Source organism: Lucilia cuprina, chromosome 4 (genome assembly GCF_022045245.1).
Source record: "Lucilia cuprina isolate Lc7/37 chromosome 4, ASM2204524v1, whole genome shotgun sequence".
Taxonomy (NCBI): Eukaryota; Metazoa; Arthropoda; class Insecta; order Diptera; family Calliphoridae; genus Lucilia; species Lucilia cuprina.
In genome coordinates, this window is record NC_060952.1 from 22863019 (window position 1) to 22883287 (window position 20269).

Sequence of the window (20269 nt, forward strand, 5' to 3'; positions counted from 1 at the left end):
ACAAGTTAAACATTTTAAAAATAGGTTTAATACAATATTTTTAAGAATCTCATGAATATCTCTTGCGTATTAATGTATTGAACACGAAAGAAAATAAAAGAAAATATTTTTTATAGGGGACTCAGTTCCCTACTAGTGATAGAACTCAATAAATATTGAAAGCAAGTTGTAAAGTATAGTCGTACATGGCCGCCATATAAAACCCTACACCATGATTATATTTTTAAAATTTTTATTTTTCATAAAGAAACTTTTATGTTGAATTGATAAAAAAAACAAAATTTTGTAAATTAGACATTATATATGTTAAATATGGGCCGATCCTCAGTAAATTTGGGAAAAGGATATATTTTTAAACAACAGTTAGTTTTGTTGAGTTTCATTGCGATACAAATGGTTACAAGTCAATTTTAGTCGTTTAAGGCATTTTTTAAAGGATGTTTTTATGGGGGCTAGGATCAAATAAGGGCCGATCATTACGAAAATCTGCAGTGTCATTTATACTTATATAAAACTTATTTGTGCCAATTTGAGGTAATTATGGCCAAATCGAGAGGTACGGTTGTATGGGGGCTAGGTAAAATAATGGAGCGATTTCAACCATTTTCAATAGACTTCATCTCTATGCCAAAAAACATGCTTGGTCATCAAATTATCTTGAAAATTTCGGCCTGTACCTTGCGCACAAGGTTTACATGAACAGCCAGCCAGCAGGACAGACGGATGGATATGTCTTAATCGGTATACCTTGAGGTGGGTATTGGACCAGCATCAGCACAACTCCCCACTATAGTGGTGTAGGGCATAAAAATATATATTTAAAATTTTTGAAACAGCTCTTCAGTTCCGTAATTTTTAGTAGATTATGCCAAATACAATTTCGTGAAAGTATTTATACCCTACAGCACTATATTAAGGGGGTATTATTCGTTAAGCGTGGGTACCATCTACTCTATCATAATGGGATGCACTGATATAATTTCTACTTTTTATATCTGTTCATATCGGACATCACCAATTATATTCTCGTATTTGTTTTAAAAATATAAACGATTAGAGTGATAAACATACTAAAAACACCACAAAATTATCTCATCACGATATTTCACTAAAACCACGAAACAACGTCCAAAGCAAACTTTGAAATTTATTACAAGAATAGGGAGAATAACAGCTAGTTTCCTTTAATAATTATTGTAGTTAACATTCTTAACCCTCTTACTACTAATTCAGGTCAAATTAACATATTACCAACATAAGCTCAACCTCATAACTGGATACAACCGTTAACCTGTGGCATTTTCTTAAAAAACACAAACAACGACAATGAAACGATGAAATATACTCAAGTTAACAAGTCGCAAACAAACACTCATACAAATACAGGTAGAAACTTTGATTACCCATACGCTTTCATACAATTACTTCCTGTATTCATACCCTCCACCAATAACTCCATTTTGAACTCTTTATAGATACATATGTATATACATATCTTTTACATTGTATGTGTGTTTCACTAGGTTCTTTAACAAACAAAAAGCCAAAGGATCCTTTTATCATCGAAACAACAACCAACAACTTCGACAAGGAAAACGAAATAGCAGAAACATTTTTAACACACGTGAGTGTCGCTACATCACGTGTTTTACACTCATAAATAATACGTCAAGTTATGAGCATTTAACATATTTTGCGTTGCATGAAAGCATTGATGCGTTGTCAAACTGCTACTTTACGGTACATTCGAGTATTGTTAATACACATACTCTTGCAAACGCACATACATATATGTACAAGTACACTTACGACACAAGTGAAGTCCCTTAGTCAGCGAGTGAATGGCATAAGTAAATTTTTGCAACAAACAAAGTCCATTGTTATGATGATGATGATGTCGATGGTTCCCCTCTATTTGACTGGGCGGTTGGGCGTTTGTTGACATTTTGTAGTTGTTTTTTTATCCGTTGTATCAAACAAAAGAAATTATATACATTATGTATGTATAAACATACAAACTTAAACAAAAAAGGAGGTTTTATGAACACGCTTGTTTGCAACACACTCCTTGTCTGAATATATATTTTTTATGAAAGCAGCCTTTAAAGTACATGTTATATACATTAACAAATACATACATTAAATTTTAAATAAAATTTTCGATAATTTTTAGATAACACTTTTTTATACCATTTAACTTTGTGAGAAAGGTATATACTTAACTAACATATACATACTAAAGTTGGAACTAACTAACTAAATATTAAATTTTATATGAACAAAATAATTATTAAAGAAAGTTAATATGATTTTCCGAAAATGGAATAATATAAGAATATGTCAAAGTTGGAATCCACACAAACCATGAATATCTTTTCACACTACCCTCGTATATTAATAACACCAATGATTGTCTTTTTGCTGTAACCAATCATTTGGAAAGAGTTTTGTTTGTGTTGTCTTTTTAGCATGTCGTTGGGTCATAAGCTTTGTATACAAATATCTAGACGATAAAAAATACCAGAAATATGAATTTGATATCAACAGGACTTATGCAAACAATTTTTGAGCATTTCTTTTATGTATTCTTTTTAGTAGAACAATTTTTAGTAGGAGCAATTGTTCAATTCACAATCGATGTTGTAGCGTTGTATGTCAGCAGCTGCTACAATAGTCATAACAATGGTGTTGGTATTTTCTATGCAAAAGCTCTATACAACTCATATGACAATTTTTCATATGTTTTTCGAATGTTGTAAGAAATATTAGTGTTGCCAATTGTTTATTTCAATATATAAACAAAAATTCAAACGATTTTAGCATTAAAAACGATAAAGTGGTAACACTGAAATCAAAAACAAAAAGCTGTTTACAAAAAGAAAAAAACTAAAATTTTATTAAAAACATTTTATTTATTAGTTTAAAATGTGGAATAAAGAAAATAAAAGAATTGAAAATTCAAAGAAATTAATTTGGTTTATTTCGCATGATTAATTAATTTAATATTTTTTGATTTTTTATCTTTTGACATTGTTTTGGTTGTTTTTTTCATTGAGAACATTAACTTATGACTTGCTGCAAAGATCTGTTCACAATCACCCTTACTACATTTTAGTAGGTACAATATACAACTTGATTGTGAATTGAACAAATGTTTATTTTTTTTTTAAATTGCACTTATATGATTGATATATTCTGAGCACTATAGGTTTAACTTTTTATAATTTTCCAAATTTTAAACAGATCTATCTAATATTGATTAACTATTTTTTAAATCGAACAGTTTTTATATAAATACAGAATCTTATAATTAACACATTATCTAGCTTTAAAAAAATAACGCAAATATTTTTTTTAGAAAAAATCAACAAACATGTTTTAATCTTTATTTTTTTCAATTTTTGTAAAAATTTATGAGAATAAAAATATATATGAAAATGATATAATAAATTTTGGCATATTTTATGTAAATAATTCTTTATATATAGTACTAAATTAATTGTGCATAAAAAAGGAAAGAAAATTATGAAGGTAGAAAGTCATGAAAATAACAAAAATATATTTAAAACTTTAACAAACTACTAACAATAAAATAATGGGGAAAATTAAAGGCATATAATAAAGTTATTTATGTTATATGAAAATTAAAAGAAAAAGTTTTTTTTTAACAATAAACAAAAGTATTATAGCGTTTTAATAGAATATATATAAAAAATCATAAATAAATTGTTCATGATCATAAAGTGCTTATAGTTGAATTTGAGTTGTTGAGTTGATTGGATTGAAGGTTGTTCAGATGGTTGGTTTGGTTTCATTTTATGTATTTTCATGATGTTTTATTAAATTTTGTTGTTCTTTCCTTCGAAGGCAAGACATTTGTTTGTGACAAACAAACCGTTGACAATATTGGATTTATTTTTTTGTATTTTATTATATGTATATATTTTTGGTAGCTTCTTTTACATTTTAAACATCATTGTCCTCGATACGTTCATTGTCTTCATAAACTTGCTTACGTACATCCTCATAGGAAGGTATACCCTGGGTTATTTCATAAAATGATGATAAAAAGAAAATTTTCGAAAATTATATTAAAATGAAATTGTACTTTTTAAAGAGCAGACAAAGTATTTAGTTATTATAATAATGTATTTTTTTTAATGTAATGGCATGCAATATTTATGAAATTTTTCTTTTTTTTATTTTAGGTAAAAATTATTTTTTTTTAACATTTTTTAAATCTTGCAAGTTTGAAACTGTAAAGTTTTGCACTTCCAGCATGCTTGTTAATAAATTGTTAATTACAAAAAAATCGGTTTGAAATAAAGTTTATTTTATGTACTTACCTGAATCTGAGCATGATTTTGATTTAGTGTTTGAAATATGCATAATTACATCAAAAATAACATAAAGAATAATAGTTGTAAAAAATTATATATTCAGTTACTAGATACATAATATATTTTTTAATTCTTATTTAGTTTAACAGTACTAATTTCGTCGCCCTGACAATCGTGCAAAAATGTTCAGTATTTATTGTTGCTAAAACTGTAAATAAAACCGAAGATCGATTATTCCTCTACTTATCGTTTTATTGAAAGTCGATCACCTTATCGCTATATAATTTTAAGTTTTAAAGATTTTGGAAATATTGAATTGAATATGTAGATAGGTAGGTAAAAAGAAATATGTATAGAAATTGCTTAGAAATTAAAATATTTAAGAAGTTAGTCTTAACCCTCTTAACTCAATATCTACAAATTTAACATTTTCTGTAAATTCGAAGAGCAGCACAAATTTAAAAATTACTTATTATCAAAATTTGAACTATACTTCGAAATTTGACTATACGTCATCGTTAATCTAGTGTCGGTGATCGATTGTAGACCAATAAATTATGCTCATTCCCCAATATTCGTTCCGAAAAATTCGTCGTTCTTTTTATACTATAAATACATTATAGTATGTAGAGCTATTAAGTTCAACAAGCTATTTCGGCTACACGAGAACTTCATAAAAATTCAATTACAAATTTTTAAAACTAATAGAGCAAATTAAATAAAAGTGTATAAAAGACAAAACAATTTGTTCTATTAATTACTGCTACTAATTAAAATAAAAATTAATACCACTAATTAGTTTACTAACAAGGTTATGAACAAATATTTATTTATAATATTAGTCACAGATAAAAACAAAAAATTAACAAAAAATACAATGAAAAATGAATTAAATTAATTAATGAAATTATTACTACATTATAAATTTAGAATAGTGATAGAGAAATTATTTTAAGAAACAAAATTAAACACAAAAACAAAAATTGTATCGCATAATAAAAGAGCTACTAGAATAGATACATGGAATTAGTTAAGAATTTTTTACTAACCTGCCAGTAACCTTCTTCCCAAGAGGGGAACATGCGTTTGAAAACGCGAGGTTCATGATCTTGCGAAATGCGAATAACACTGACAGTGTCAATGGTACGATCAGTGGGTTCGGATTTAATGTATTTCTGTAAAGAAAATTTAAATGATTGTGTTATTATCAAATGAATCATGAAATCCATTTTAAGCTACCTTAGCCATATCCAAAATTTTTCCATTTTCATCAGCGGTGGCGCCGGAACCGACCCACATATAAATTTCATCGCCTGCATCCATAAGCATAACATCATCCATATCCAAATCAGCTTGTTCAAAGTGATTGACCTCTTCAACTTTAATGCGATTTCCCACTAAACGGCAGTGGAAGAGACGTGGTTCCAAAAGAGGGGCACCCTTTTCGGACATGCTACGATCATAGATACCTTCACCATTCAAATCCTCCCAGAAATCATCGGGTTCGGCACCCTCCTCGATAATTTCAGCCTCAACATCGGGCCAATATTGACCAAAACGTTCTAAACCCAAGCTCTTTTCAAATTCAGAAGCGCCCTGTTAACAAAATAAAATACAAAATATATGTAATATAAGTAATTTTACATACTTTCTCTTTTCAGCAGAGTTCTTACCAAACCAATCCAAATGTAAACCTTATTATCGCGGTTTGTTACCAAAGCGAATACATCAGAAGAAGACAATGACGAGGAATCAGCCTTAACCTCATAAGCATGGACGTTAGAGGCATCAGTACCACGAATATGGAACAATTGAGGTTCGGTGGGAGTGGAGGTGTACAAAGTCATTAATTTACCCTTGAACATTTTAAGAAAATGTCTAGGTTCATAATTCTGGACGGTGCGAATCAAAATAGCATTTTGTTCCAAAGCCAAAGCCATGGCATCCTCAAAAGCGCGTTCACGGGCATCATGACTAGCCTTAACACCCTCCCAGACATAAATCAAAGAACCAGTATCACCATGTTTTGATTCGAACTTATAGGTAATGACATAAGCCGAATAACCCAATAATGGCATGTTTTCATCAAATTCCAAAGTATTGCGTGTCACTTCATTACTGCCAGAGCTAGTGTAGTATTGGGTGATTTCCTCAATTGTATTTTCACCATTGTCGGGCATAAAACCAATAGCACGGCCACCACGTTCTTTAAGGTTTTTCAAAACTGAATCAACATCATCAACTTCGAACTCAGAATCGTCGGTATCGTAACCCAAAGCCGAACGTACGAGACGAGTATGTGACATACCAGCATCGCGCCAAGTGGCAAAGTATTGCTTGAAGGGAGCCGATTCTGCACTTTCGACAATACGATGGATTTGCGTCCAGGCGGGATATTTTTTAGTACGTAAGAACTCTTGAGCTTTAGACATAGAATCGGCCTTTTCTTTGGGTGTAGAACCACGACCCACCCAAACATAAATACCAGAACCGGTATCCAAAATGAAACAATCGCGGGTATCCAACATTTCTTGACGTAAAGGTTTCTGGGCAATGGCTTCAATTTTAAGTTTGCCAGAACTGTCAGTAACTTTGTATAAAGTAACCGAATTAGCGTCAGCAGTTTCAAAGGCAGCATCCTCTTCAGCTGCAGATTCCTCGGGTACTTGGCTGGGTGAACCAGAGCCCAAAACATTAAAGAAGTTTTGTTTATCCATATCGGTGCTGAATTCATCTGTTTATTGTTATGAAAACAATTTTATGAAAAGTGAAATAAAAAAATAGGAAAGGGTAATGGAACTGGACCGATCTTACACCAATTGTGACTAACTATATTTATTAATAAAATACTAATTTTCCCAAAAATAGCATTATATAGGGGTAAAAGTTAAATATAGTCTGATTCTATATGAATTCAATTTATTAATGCAGAGGTTGATCGTAAGTTAATTATGGACGTTGAAAGCAATTTTTAAAAAAACTTTCGAGGGTGAAGTTGTTAGGGGCCTATATAAAATTATTGACCGATTTCAACAATTTTCAATATGCGTCATCGCGAAAGGTCTTGAAAAATGGACGGATAATAATATATTTTAAGATGTAGAGCCGATATTTCTATGTGTTACATCAGATCAAACTCAACATACCCTCCCCAGTAAAGTCGTGTAGGGTATAAAAAGTAGGTCTTATTAAATATTTAATCTTTGTTTGTTTAACAATATGTCCCACTTATTTTTCCACTCTCAACTTACCAATTATTTGCACTCTAGCTCTGCCATTATGATCTTGATCTCTGATTTGATTTGCTGCACTGATGGCTTTTAATTTTTCCACACGTTTTGCTTGGGCACCCACATAAACGTAAATCTCATTACCAGCATCCAATATGAAACAATCACCCTTGTTCATCGATGAAACCGACAAGTTAACTTGGCGTACACGTACATTACGTTTACCCTTTACTTGGAAGAGACGTTTTTCGCCCTGGGCATTGGTTTCGACATGTTTAAAGCCAGTACCCACACCACCCTGCTCATAACGTACACCTGAAGTTGGAGAATGGGAAAGATATATAAGTATATTATTATTTGAATGTGACGGTTTAAGAAACATGTGCGTGTGTGTTAATGATAATAAATGACAAGCTTGGTATACAAGTGAGATTTTTAATATTATTTGCGAAAAAATTTTTAAAAAGGATTTTAATAACTTAATTACTACACGAACGTGTCTTATATGATTCGCAAGTTTGTCATCACGTACAAAGAGAGGTGTATAAACCTTAGTATATGTTCATTAAGGTAGAGCTTATTATCTGTTTAAAATATTAAATTTCGACCCAAAGCATATTTTATACAGTTCTAAACTTTACTGCTGTAGAATTTGTATGAAGCTAATAGTTTTTTTTTACATTTATTATTGTTGTCAAAATATGACACTTTAATACTTTAATAATTTTTATTATAATAATTTTTATTTAAATCTTTTTTAAATCTACATAGAATTTATAAATTCTACACTTTCTTTTAAATTGCTATTATAAATTTATAAACTAGTTGCAATTCTCATTTAAAAAAAAACAATTCTCATTCATATAAACATTAGAGTGGTTCAAAAAAAATATATTGAAATTTTAAAACAAAGTTTACAGTTTCAAAATTCTGATTAAAAAAATAATCGTTATAATTTTCTTTGATATTTGTTTTATATTGTTATTTTTCCCACAAAGATCTCCTAATCATCAAGATAAACCATTAAAAATCCCCAAAAAAATAACTTGGAAAAAGCACAACTATTAACCACAATAACTCCTTTAAAACAAACTTAGTCAAACATACTTTACTTCAAGCTCAACGACTTACAGTTAAAAGAAACCCCCATAAAAAAACCCACACAAAACTAATAACCAAAAAAAAAATAGGAATATAGTTACAACCTTATTACCCCCCGAAATGAATGGAAAAGTTTTAAATTTTTACCACTACAATATTAAGAATAACAACAAGAGTTGCCATGTTATAACAACAAAAGCAAAAATAAGCAACCACAGGTGTATATTTCAAATAAAGTAAAGGAAACTCTCATGTATTCTAAAATTGTTTTCTTAACACTTCTACTAAGGATCAAAAGAGTGGTAACTAATAAGTAACCATAATGCAAACACTAACTGGAAGTGTGTCAGTTGCCGTGGCAGATGCATAAATAAACATAGTTTTAAGTAACTTCTTACCATTTTTAAAGTAGCTTAAAAACAATTGCGATTCATGATCCTGAACTTCACGATGTTGTACTGGACCGCCATTAAGTAGGTCATCAAGTTGTACGGTTAAAATGGCGGCAGCACCAGCTTCATCAACGGATGTTTCTGAGCCCAACCAAAAGTGCACATCCCAAGAGAGTTTTTTGTCTTTACCTTCGATAGTCTAAAAAAAATAGAACAACAAAAGAAATTAAAATGCTTGATATAAAACAATGAATAAGTATTTTTTATACAAAACTTAAACAAATATAAATACATATATCTATGCATGAATGCCTGAAAGTACGTTCATACAGTACAATGAAAATTACGTGAAAATAAAGATGTTTTTACTCATACTACATTTGTTTAGGTATGTTGTATTGTTTAATTTTTTGCTGAATTTTCTTTATTTTTTTGGTAAACATAATAGTAAAAGGTGTACTGGGATTTAAAAAAAATAAGTATGAATGCATAGTAGGGCATGACTGGCCAACTGATACCCTACACCATATTTTTAATAATAAATCATTTAATATGTTTTTTACATTATTTACGGAATATTTTTTTAACAGAGGTCTTATATAGGAATAAGAGTATATATGGGCCTATCCTTATAAATTTCAGTAGAAGGGTTTAAAGTTATTTATTCAGAATTGCACCGATTTTAAACATTTTCAATAGGCCTTGTCCTTGGAGAGACAAATTATCTTGAAAATTGTAACCTATACCGAGCGCACAAGCTTTTCAAATTGCTGTGTGTCTATGTAAATACATACGGACGGACGAGCAAACAAAAAACTGTCGGATATAGCTTCTATAAAAAATCTTTCGTTTTTTTCCTATAGAATTTGTATTTCTAAAATTTTCCTTTCATAAAAAATTTTTTCTTTTCCTATAGAATTTGTAATTCTAACAAAAAATCTCTTTCCTAAAAAAATCCAAAAATATTTTTTTATTCAAAAATTTACCTTTTTAGTAAATTTTGAATGTTTTTCTCCTACAGAAAAATTTCCTTTTTTATAGAACCAACTTTTCTTATCCTTTAAAAAAATCGAAATTTACTTTTCTCACAAAAAAAATTTCAAAAAATTTTTATTTATAGAAAAAAAAAACGAAAATTTATATTTTTTCAAAAATTTTCCTTTTTTTTAGTAAAATTTAAATGTTTTTCTCTTACAGGAAAATTTCCTTTTTTATAGAACCAACTTTTCTTATCCTTTAAAAAAATGGAAATTTACTTTTCTTACAAAAAAATTTTCAAAAAATTTTTATTTATAAGAAAAAACAAAAATTTATATTCCTGTAAAAATTCTTAACTTTCTATAGAAAATTTTTGTAAATGTATCACTCTAAAAAAGAAAACTTTTAAATTTATAAGGAATTTGAGATTTTCTCTAGAAAATATTTTTACAAAGATTTATGTATATTTATCGAAATACTTGGAAATTTCTCCATAATAATAATAAAACAAAATTTCTAAATTATTTGCGCAAAAGGAAAATGATTTACATTTTGATAAATCCTGTATTCTACAATTTGCAAATAACAATTTAAAACTTAAAGTTGTTTTTTGTTTTATCTTTCTTTTTAAAGAATTGTTAATTTTTAAATACTCAATATGTCCTTTGTTTTTCAACTGACACTTAACTCTCTTACTTTACTAGGTTGTCAGGAAAATATTACCTTGAAAAAGTGTAAATAAAAGCAAAGTGTTTCAACAAATAGCACCCAGCATTCCTATATAATTTCTTAAGTAAACATTTTATAAGGTGAAAACTTTGCCCTTACTTTTATAGTACTACTCTACTTTCAAAATCTTAACACAAAGAGTAGGGGTAAAGCGTGCATAAAATGAGCCAACATGCCACTACTTATATGCCACACATTTCAATGTTTTTACGATGCTTTTTGTTTCTAGTAAGTTGTATGTTAACTGTGTGTGTAAGTACATAGTGCTGTTTTTTGCCGCATAATGTTTTGTTGAGCTTTACATTTTAACTTCTCTATGGTGCAATTAACTCAATCTTTAATGAGTTTTCTATATAAAATAAAAATCGTTTCATTCTTTTTAGTTTTTCATACTTTTCGTTACTTTTTTTAGCAAAGAAAAACTATTTTTATGTATTCACGTTCATACTATATACATAAATATAAAAATTTATAGGTTTAAAACAACTTCACGTTTACTTTCAGTTTAAGTATATGAGTTAAATGCGGTGAAATATTTGTACATAGAAATAACAGCAAATTCAATTTATTAATGAAAACTTTAAAATTTCTAAGTAAACATTTTGTTAATATAATTTAAAAATCATTGGAATCAAACTTTTCTTTTAAATTACTAATAACAATATTTTGAATTCTTCAAAACGTTCTATTTTTAAAGCGTAATGAAAAAACTGCATTAAAAAAGTTTTACCAGCATACTGTAAATATTTACTATTACTTATTGCTACCACTGTACCTAGCAACACAAATTCAAATTCCTTTAAAAACTAAAACTTATAAGAGAAGAGTTTAAAGTACATTATGCAAAATTCTACATTATAGTAGAACACAAAAAGCTACGAAAGAAAAAGTTTATAATAAGTAATGCAGTTATCTTAGATTTTAGTTCAAATCAATATTTACTTACATTCAAAACAATAAAAGAGTCTCCGGTGAAAAATTTACCATAGTTATTTTTGGGATATGCCACAGGTTCGAAATTCTGAAAATAAAAAATAGAACAAATAAAAATCAATTAAATTACACAATGTTTGCTTAGAATTTAAAAAAATACATAATAATTTACAGAATAATATTAATTCGCATATAAACAAATTTTTTATGTATTTACACATTGGAAATTTCTTTGATTTTAAATATGTACATGTGTTCAACAGATGTTTTCTGAGTACATTTTTGTTCAGTAGCCCAATAAACATTTTGGTTTGAACACAAATTACACTTTTCTCAAGTGACAAAGATAAAAGTATTATATATAAATATATAATATATTAAAAAAATGTTGCCGCCATTTTGAAAACTTTTTTTACAATTTTCTAATTATACCCTACACCACTATAGTGGGGAGGGTATTATACGTTTGTGCTGATGTTTGTAACATACAAAAATATTGGTCCAATACCCACTTTAAAGTATACCGATCGATTCAGAATCATTTTTTGAGTCGATTAAGACATGTCCGTCCGTCCGTCCGTCTGTCCGGCTGGCTGGCTGGCTGGCTGTCCATGTAAACCTTGTGCGCAAGATACAGGCCGCAATTTTCAAGATAATTTGATGAAATTTGGACCAAGCATGTTTTTTGGCACAAGGACGAAGCCTATTGAAAATGGTTGAAATCGGTCCATTTTTTACCTAGCCCCCATACAACCGTACCTCCCGATTTGCACTTTTTATGCTATAATTACGTCAAATATTCTGCTATCTCTCTAAAAATTGGCACAAATAAGTTTTATATAAGTATAAATGATACTGCAGATTTTCGTAAGGATCGGCCTATATTTGACCCTAGCCCCCATACAAACCCCCCTTCAAAAAATGACTTAAACGTCTAAAATTGGCTTGTAACCATTTGTATCGCAATGAAACTCAACAAAACTAACTGTTATTTAGAAATATATCCTTTTCCCAAATTTACCGAGGATCGGCCCATATTTGACCTATATAAAGCCTCATTTAGAAATTTTAGTTTTTTTATCAATAAATGGCTTAAATATTTTGGAATTATGGTAATATTCAACATAAAAGTTTCTTTACAAAAAATAAAAATTTAATAAAAGTAAAAATTGTAAAAATATACTCATGGTGTAGGGTATCATATGGTCGGCCATGCCCGACTATACTTTCCTACTTGTTTTTAATATCTTGTTATATTGTTATAAGACTTTAAAATTAATAAAATTTTTACGAACGACTTTGTGTTTGTTGGGTTCTCGACTAGACTATTATAAATATAATAATTCAGTTCACATGCGTGTACATTAAAAAAAATATAACAAATTTTGAGCCTATTAAATCAGCCATTTGTGTAATAAACTTGTACAAATTTGTCAAATTTAAAAAAATTATAAAAACAAGATTATTATTAAAATTTTTTACATATGTTTAATATAAGAAAGAAAGAGGTAATGTAAAACTTATACATATATGTATGTACAGTGTATTTTAAATTATATATTTTTAAAGGAATATTATTTTCTATTGATTTTTATTATTATTTTTGTTATTCCGTAATATCCTTATTAAATTCTAAGACTATCTAGACATGTCTGTCTGTTGACAAATAAAGTTTGTTAACATTTTTTTCAACAATAACAAATCAATAATAGAACAATTACGACATACAACAATACAACTAATTATAAATTTGACAAATTATCTCTGTAATTCCATTTGTAACACATAGAAATATTTGTCTAATTAGATTCTAAGACGATCTAGGAAACAAACTAAATCATTCTCCGAAACTAGTTCGGATTGGACAATAATTGGTCATAGCTGATAAAAATAGATTTTTATACCCTACACCACTATAGTGGAGAGGGCATTATACGTTTGTGCTGATGTTTGTAACATACAAAAATATTGGTCCAATACCCACCTTAAAGTATACCGATCGATTCAGAATCATTTTTTGAGTCGATTAAGACATCTCCGTCCGTCTGTCCGGCTGGCTGTCCATGTAAACCTTGTGCGCAAGGTACAGGCCACAATTTTTAAGATAATTTGACGAAATTTGGACCAAGCATGTTTTTTGGGACGAAGCGTTTTGAAAATGGTTGAAATCGGTTCATTATTTCACCTAACCCCCATACAACCGTACCTCCCGATTTGAACTTTTTATGCCATAATTACGTCAAATATTCTATTATCTCTCTAAAAATTGGCACAAATAAGTTTTATATAAGTATAAATGACACTGCAGATTTTCATAAGGATCGGCCCTTATTTGACCCCATACAAACCCCCCTTCAAAAAATGTCTTAAACGTCTAAAATTGACTTGTAACTATTTGTATCGCAATGAAACTCAACAAAACTAACTGCTATTTAAAAAAATATCCTTTTCCCAAATTTACCGAGTATCGGCCCATATTTGACGTATATAAAGCCTCATTTAGAAATTTATTTTTTTATCAATAAATTGCTAAAATATTTTGGAATTATTGTAATATTCAACATAAAAGTTTCTTTATAAAAAGTAAGTTTTAAAAATATACTGATGGTGTAGGATATTATATGGTCGGCCATGCCCGACTATACTTTCCTACTTGTTTTTCTATAAAAATTCCTTTCTACCTCACTGTGCAGCCATATACATATAACATTTTAACCAACTATTTGTCAAACCTGACAGATATAAGAATAAATAAAACAAAAACTTTTAAAATTAAATTGATTTACAATATTGTTGAAAATTTTCACTTTGAAAATCTCTTAATCTTCACGTTACACATGTTATTAAATTTAACGTTAAGATAAATTAATTATACTGATTAATCATTCATTGAAACTTTTATCATCTTAATCTAAAACTCATTTTAGATAGTAAATGAAAAAAAAATATTTAATTTTCTTATAAATCTTAAAAAATAATAATAAAACAAATTCTAATGCACGCTATTTAAACAAAACGAAGAAAAAAGTATTATTAACTTTAAATGCAAAAAATCGCACACACAGAGATTTGCAAATTTAAATTAAAAACAAATTTGTGTGCAAAGTAAATATGTGAACAAATAAAAAATATATAATTAAAAAAATAACACTTTTATGTTTAACGCCACAAACGAAAATTAATACGAATTATTATTTTTTCTTTATTTTTTCATATATACTTTTGTGTGTATGTTTCCGTTTTTATGTTTTTTTTTTTTTTGCGTGGCATGCAATTATGTGCAAATTTTTTATTTATTTTTTCTTCTTTAATTTTAATCATATTTAAAATAAATAAACACTATTTTATTTTCATTTCATGCTTAAATAAATGGCTTATAAACATTATACATCAACTGAGAATGGTTTAAAAATAACAATATTATTAATATGATTTACATTAAATAAACGAATATCTACTGGTTAAGATTTATCTTTTTATTTCATCAGTAACAGCATCATCATATATGTATTGTAGATGCTCAATTGCCGCTACTAAATGTTACGATGATGAAATTATGATAAAATCCAGTTTCTACTACAACTGTAACAGTAGTAAATAACATAATTATATACCCTACACCACTATAGTGGGGAGGGTATTATGAATTCGCATTGATATTTGTAACACCTAAAATTATTAGTACCGTCTGTCTGTCTTTGTATACATGTAAAGCTTGTGTGTACACCACAAATAATTTCAGGATAATTTGATGAAATTTTTAACATTCTCTTCATTTGACCCACAGATTAAATGGTTAAAATCGGTTCATTTTTTTCTCCTAGCTCCCATAAAACCTTTCCCCAAATAAAACTCATGAACTCATAATTATGTTATGTGTTCTAGTATGTATGTCAAAAAAAAATCGACAAAACTTAATTTTTCAAAAGTCTAAATGACACTGCCGATTTTTGTAATTATCAATAGGAATAAAGTATTAAGTTCATACTGGAAAGATGTCGGAATTTTTTAAAATCTTATATGGAGTTGGTTATTGTAAAAATTTAAGAGGTAACATTTTGGGTGAGCATTTTACGTTAATCATAAGATACTTTCTAAATAATATATGATCGATTTTGCTGTTTTCAAGCCAAAAAAATTATTTCAACAAACATGCGCACAAACGGATGTCAATATATAAGGAATACGGGAACAAAAATGGATATCATTTAAATTGCAATAATTTTCATGAACTTAAAATACTTCCTTTTAGTTTGTAGTTTAATCCCGCATAAAAATCACACAATTAAAGTTACAAATAAAAATCATTTCATTTAATTTTATTTAATTGGTAACTTTTAATTGTTTACGATTTTAATTTTGCTATTATTTTTATCACGAAAAAAGTTTTTAATATAATATTTTTTCAATGTGTTTTTCTATAATTATTTTTTTTTTACATTTATTCTCTGCATTTTTTCGTTTGTTTTTTTAGCGGCGTTAAAAATATAAAACAAAGCTGTAAATTATTTTATTATAGATTCAATTATTTTTAAACGTTATTTAAAAAAAAGTTTTGCAGATACCCATCTAATACTTGTACTTATAGTGCAAATTACTTTTCACTAAGTATTACATACTCCTATAATGAATGACGTATAAGTACTCTTATAATGATCACACCAGCAACTGTTTTTACACACATGGAAAGAAAATAGGTTTTTTTGTGCGAAAACAACTATTTAAAGCACAGAGAACAAGAGTACAATAGAACAAGAGCCTAGGTTCGTATTCTCTGTGAGCAGTTTTTTGGTTTGGAAAATAAAACAACTTTTTAATTCCCTATTTGTAAGTACTTATTTAAAGGTTAAAATGTTAATGACGAAATTATGAAAAGTTTTTTAAAAGGTACAGGACCAATGTTAGCGGCTTGCGGACATATGTGGAAATCAGCTGCTTGGCTTTCCGCTTGAAAATTTAAATCTGGCAATACTGATGCCGCTTAAACAATCCGCCACAATCCGTGTACATTGGCTAGTATAAGGCCAATGTACTGTAATTTATTACTTTTCAAAGTTAGTTGTTGCTGGGTATATCAATGTAATTTTAAATATTAACTGTATATGTCCTTGAGTTGATATATATTTTTATTTTAACGTTTAACTTACAATTGAAATATTTAAATGTAGTCCAAACAGATACATTCGCAAACAATTATATAATTATTAAAAAGAATTATATTTATTTTGAAAAATGTTCAGAGTTTTTACACCGAAATAGTTTAAGTATCCGACAATTCAATTGAAACTTACTTGACTACTACCCTCCAAAAATTACAAAGGCCAACAAAGTATACTCTTCTAAAAGATTAAGCAGCGCTAAATTAAAATCTTTCATCTCGAAGTAAGAAGCAGTAACTAAACAGATTAAAGTTTCAGACAAAGCAGATTTTATATATAAAAGTCTGTACGCGGTTTTATAGCATTTTGAACTTCATGACACAAACAGTTATGGAAAATTGATGCTCATTAGGTATTTCTATTCGGAAAGATAGACAGTCAGAAAGATCCAAAAAATTATTACTTTTGGGTAAAAAAGAGTGCTTTCATTTAAAGTTCTTCTATTTTCCTTCGGAAAAAAATAATAAAAAATTCCCGCCATAATGTCAACAATTTTATTACATTTTAATGGGTTTTTACAGTTTTATGCAATATTACCAGCTCAAACTAAAAAAAATACAACACCAATTATAATAAAATATTTAACCGCGAACTGAAAAATGTTCCCAAAATAACTGCTTTTATAAGAAAATCTGAAAACGCACACAAAGTAAAAGACATAAATGTGAAAAAAAAACTTAATACAATAATACGCATTCATGCGTCTTAAGAACGCATGTTACATGCAATCAGTACGAGAAGAAAGATAAATACAATACAAACATTCAGATAACATTCTTGTAAAAATATATATGTGGAGAATGCATGAAAACATGCAAACTTCTGAACGTTAGGATGACTTCAACTATGCATATGAAGTTGGGAATATTCTTAACGAATCTTATAAAATTTCTTCTTTTCCGAAATTTAGGGACTACGAGCCAGTTTCTTTGTTTAAATTACCATTAAAAAATTTATTAAAAATATGTACATTAGCAAAGCAGAAACGTGTTTTTGTTACCTCTAAAAAAATTTATCTTACTTTGTTTTATGATGATTGCCAAAATAAAATAGCGATGACCGTTCGTGAGCTGGACTAAATTAAAATAAGGTTTTTTGGAATTATTTTTTTTTTATTTTTTTTTTTTTTTTTTTTTGTTTTGAAACATAATATCCAATATGGGGTATTGTATGAAAAGGGGTTTTAAAGCCGCGATCAATGACCGTCAGCTCATAATTATCATATTCCAAATATTTCAAATTAATAAAAATAAAATGTATGCACTCTTTTGCAAATTGTAACCATTATACTTGGCTTAAAGAAACCTTTCAAATGATACCACATATTGTATATTTTGTTTAAGAAATACTGTAAAATTAAAAAAATATATATATGTAACTAAAAAGGAAAGCGGTCCAGCTCTCGAACGGCCATCGATAGACTAGAAATATTTTGGAAAAAACTATAAAACATTACAAAAATTATTTGAAGCTGGGTAAAATATCGAATTTAACATGAAAAATCATGTCCCCTATGTCGGGTTACCAGCCTGGCTGGATTGTTCAGCTTTTTTGATGTTGTCCAGTATCAAGCTAAAATTTAATTTGTCAAGCTAAAAAGAAATTTTGTAGTACACTGCAATACTTGGCAATAAATTTTATGTTAGCTTTGTCAAATCATGTTAGCCAACACAGATTTTACATTTGTTATACGATCAAACTAGACTGAATTGTTATTTTTTATTGTTTCGTTTTTAGTATTTAATTTTAATTTCTTCATACATATGCAAATATGTATGTGACAGACTGAACCGAAAAAATTTAAGCTTAGGTAATTAAATCTTAAAGAATGCAATGAATTTATTTATATGTATATATGTTGATAACAATTGATTTTTTAACAAAAACTTATGATTATTTAAACTTAAAACGTCTAAAATGGCGCATTTTTATATATTTTGCTCTTAAAAACTAAGTAAACGAAGTGATCGGAGAAAACTAAAAATATATTCGTTCTCAGTGGACTATAACAAAACGAAATTGTTATATGTGAACCCTATATATTTTTTTGGTGTATCATTGTGAAATTGTATACACAAAACAAAATTAACATTTTCTCAGTATTTTTTATATTCAGCTTTTTTTGTTTTGTCCACCTTTTTAAAACCCAATGTCCAGATTTTTGCAAATCGGAATCTAGTAACCCTACCCCCATATAATATTTTCTTGAAAACTGTCCAGCTCACGAATGGACAAAACTTAATTTAAAATATTTTGGGACACATCATATTAAAAAATGTCACTCAAAATCAGTGGTTTCCGCCTTAGATATGCAGAGAAAGGAGTTGAAATTTAAACAAAATAATTACACCAATATTAGCGCTGTTCCAAAAACTTTCATAAAAGATAAGATATCACAATTTCAAAAATATTGCGTGAAGCCTAATGTTTATACCCTAAAATGTCGCTCAAAATCAGTGGTTTCCGCCTTAGATATGCAAAGAAAGGAGTTGAAATATTTAACAAAATAATTACGCCAATATTAGCGCTGTTCCAAAAACTTTTATAAAAGGTAAGATATCACAATATCAAAAATATCGCGTGAAGCCTAATATTTATACCCTAAATAAGGCGAATAATTACGTAAAATGTTATATTATGTCAACAAAAATCAGCAAGACTTAGTTTTGTAAAACTTTAAATGATATTACCGATTTTTGTAATGATTTGGCCTCATTTGATCATAGCCCCCATGCAAACTCCCTTTCAAAAAATGACCTGAAGGTCAAAATTCTCTTATCTGTTTTTGTCAACAATAAGTAAAAATATTTCAGAATTAATGTATAAAACAAATTTAAAAATTTATTATTTAAAAAATAATCCACATTCGCAACATACTGGTTAGTGTAATGTATCATATGGTCGGCCATGCCCGACTATACATTCATACTTATTTTGCATTTAAATTAACATCTTTCTTTACTTATTTTACATTAAAATTAATATCTTTACGTTTATATGTACATATTAGAGTATTCAAACGATTAATCGTCGTTCGGTTAATCGATTAATTTTTGTCGATTAATCGTTCGAATAAATGAAAATTGTCAAATATCAAATAACGAATAAACCGAATAATTTCTATCAATTAACCGATTAATAAGAACTCACTATTTATCAGTAAATTACTATATATTTTCTACAAAATGTAATATTTTTCTATAATAAAGAAAGTTTATTTGATGATTTTTGAAAAGAAATCACGGAAATAATTATATCGCCTTTATTTTTACAACCAGTTTTTTTGGGAACATTTTTGTGTTCTTAAGTACATATTTCTAATAAGTTCTTTAGCAACAGTTATAGTTGAACTAGTGTTCAATGGAACGTATGAATTCTAGAACTCGTTGAAAATCTTAAAAACAGTA

The 20269-nt window shown here is 28.3% G+C and overlaps 1 protein-coding gene across 2 annotated transcripts in view; it reads right to left on the bottom strand.

Annotated features, from left to right (window-relative positions):
- Positions 1–3619: 3619 nt before the first annotated feature.
- Positions 3620–20269, bottom strand: part of LOC111675771 (gelsolin) — a 38206-nt gene continuing 21556 nt past the window's right edge. For both annotated transcript variants that reach the window (XM_046948138.1, XM_023436603.2), the window contains 7 exons: positions 11717–11791; positions 9070–9262; positions 7592–7885; positions 6014–7074; positions 5580–5936; positions 5390–5515; positions 3620–4041 (listed from right to left, as the gene is read on the bottom strand). In XM_046948138.1, coding sequence (XP_046804094.1) covers positions 3967–4041; positions 5390–5515; positions 5580–5936; positions 6014–7074; positions 7592–7885; positions 9070–9262; positions 11717–11791 — 2181 coding nt within the window. In that variant the 3' untranslated portion in view covers positions 3620–3966. The remainder of the gene's footprint in view (positions 4042–5389; positions 5516–5579; positions 5937–6013; positions 7075–7591; positions 7886–9069; positions 9263–11716; positions 11792–20269) is intronic.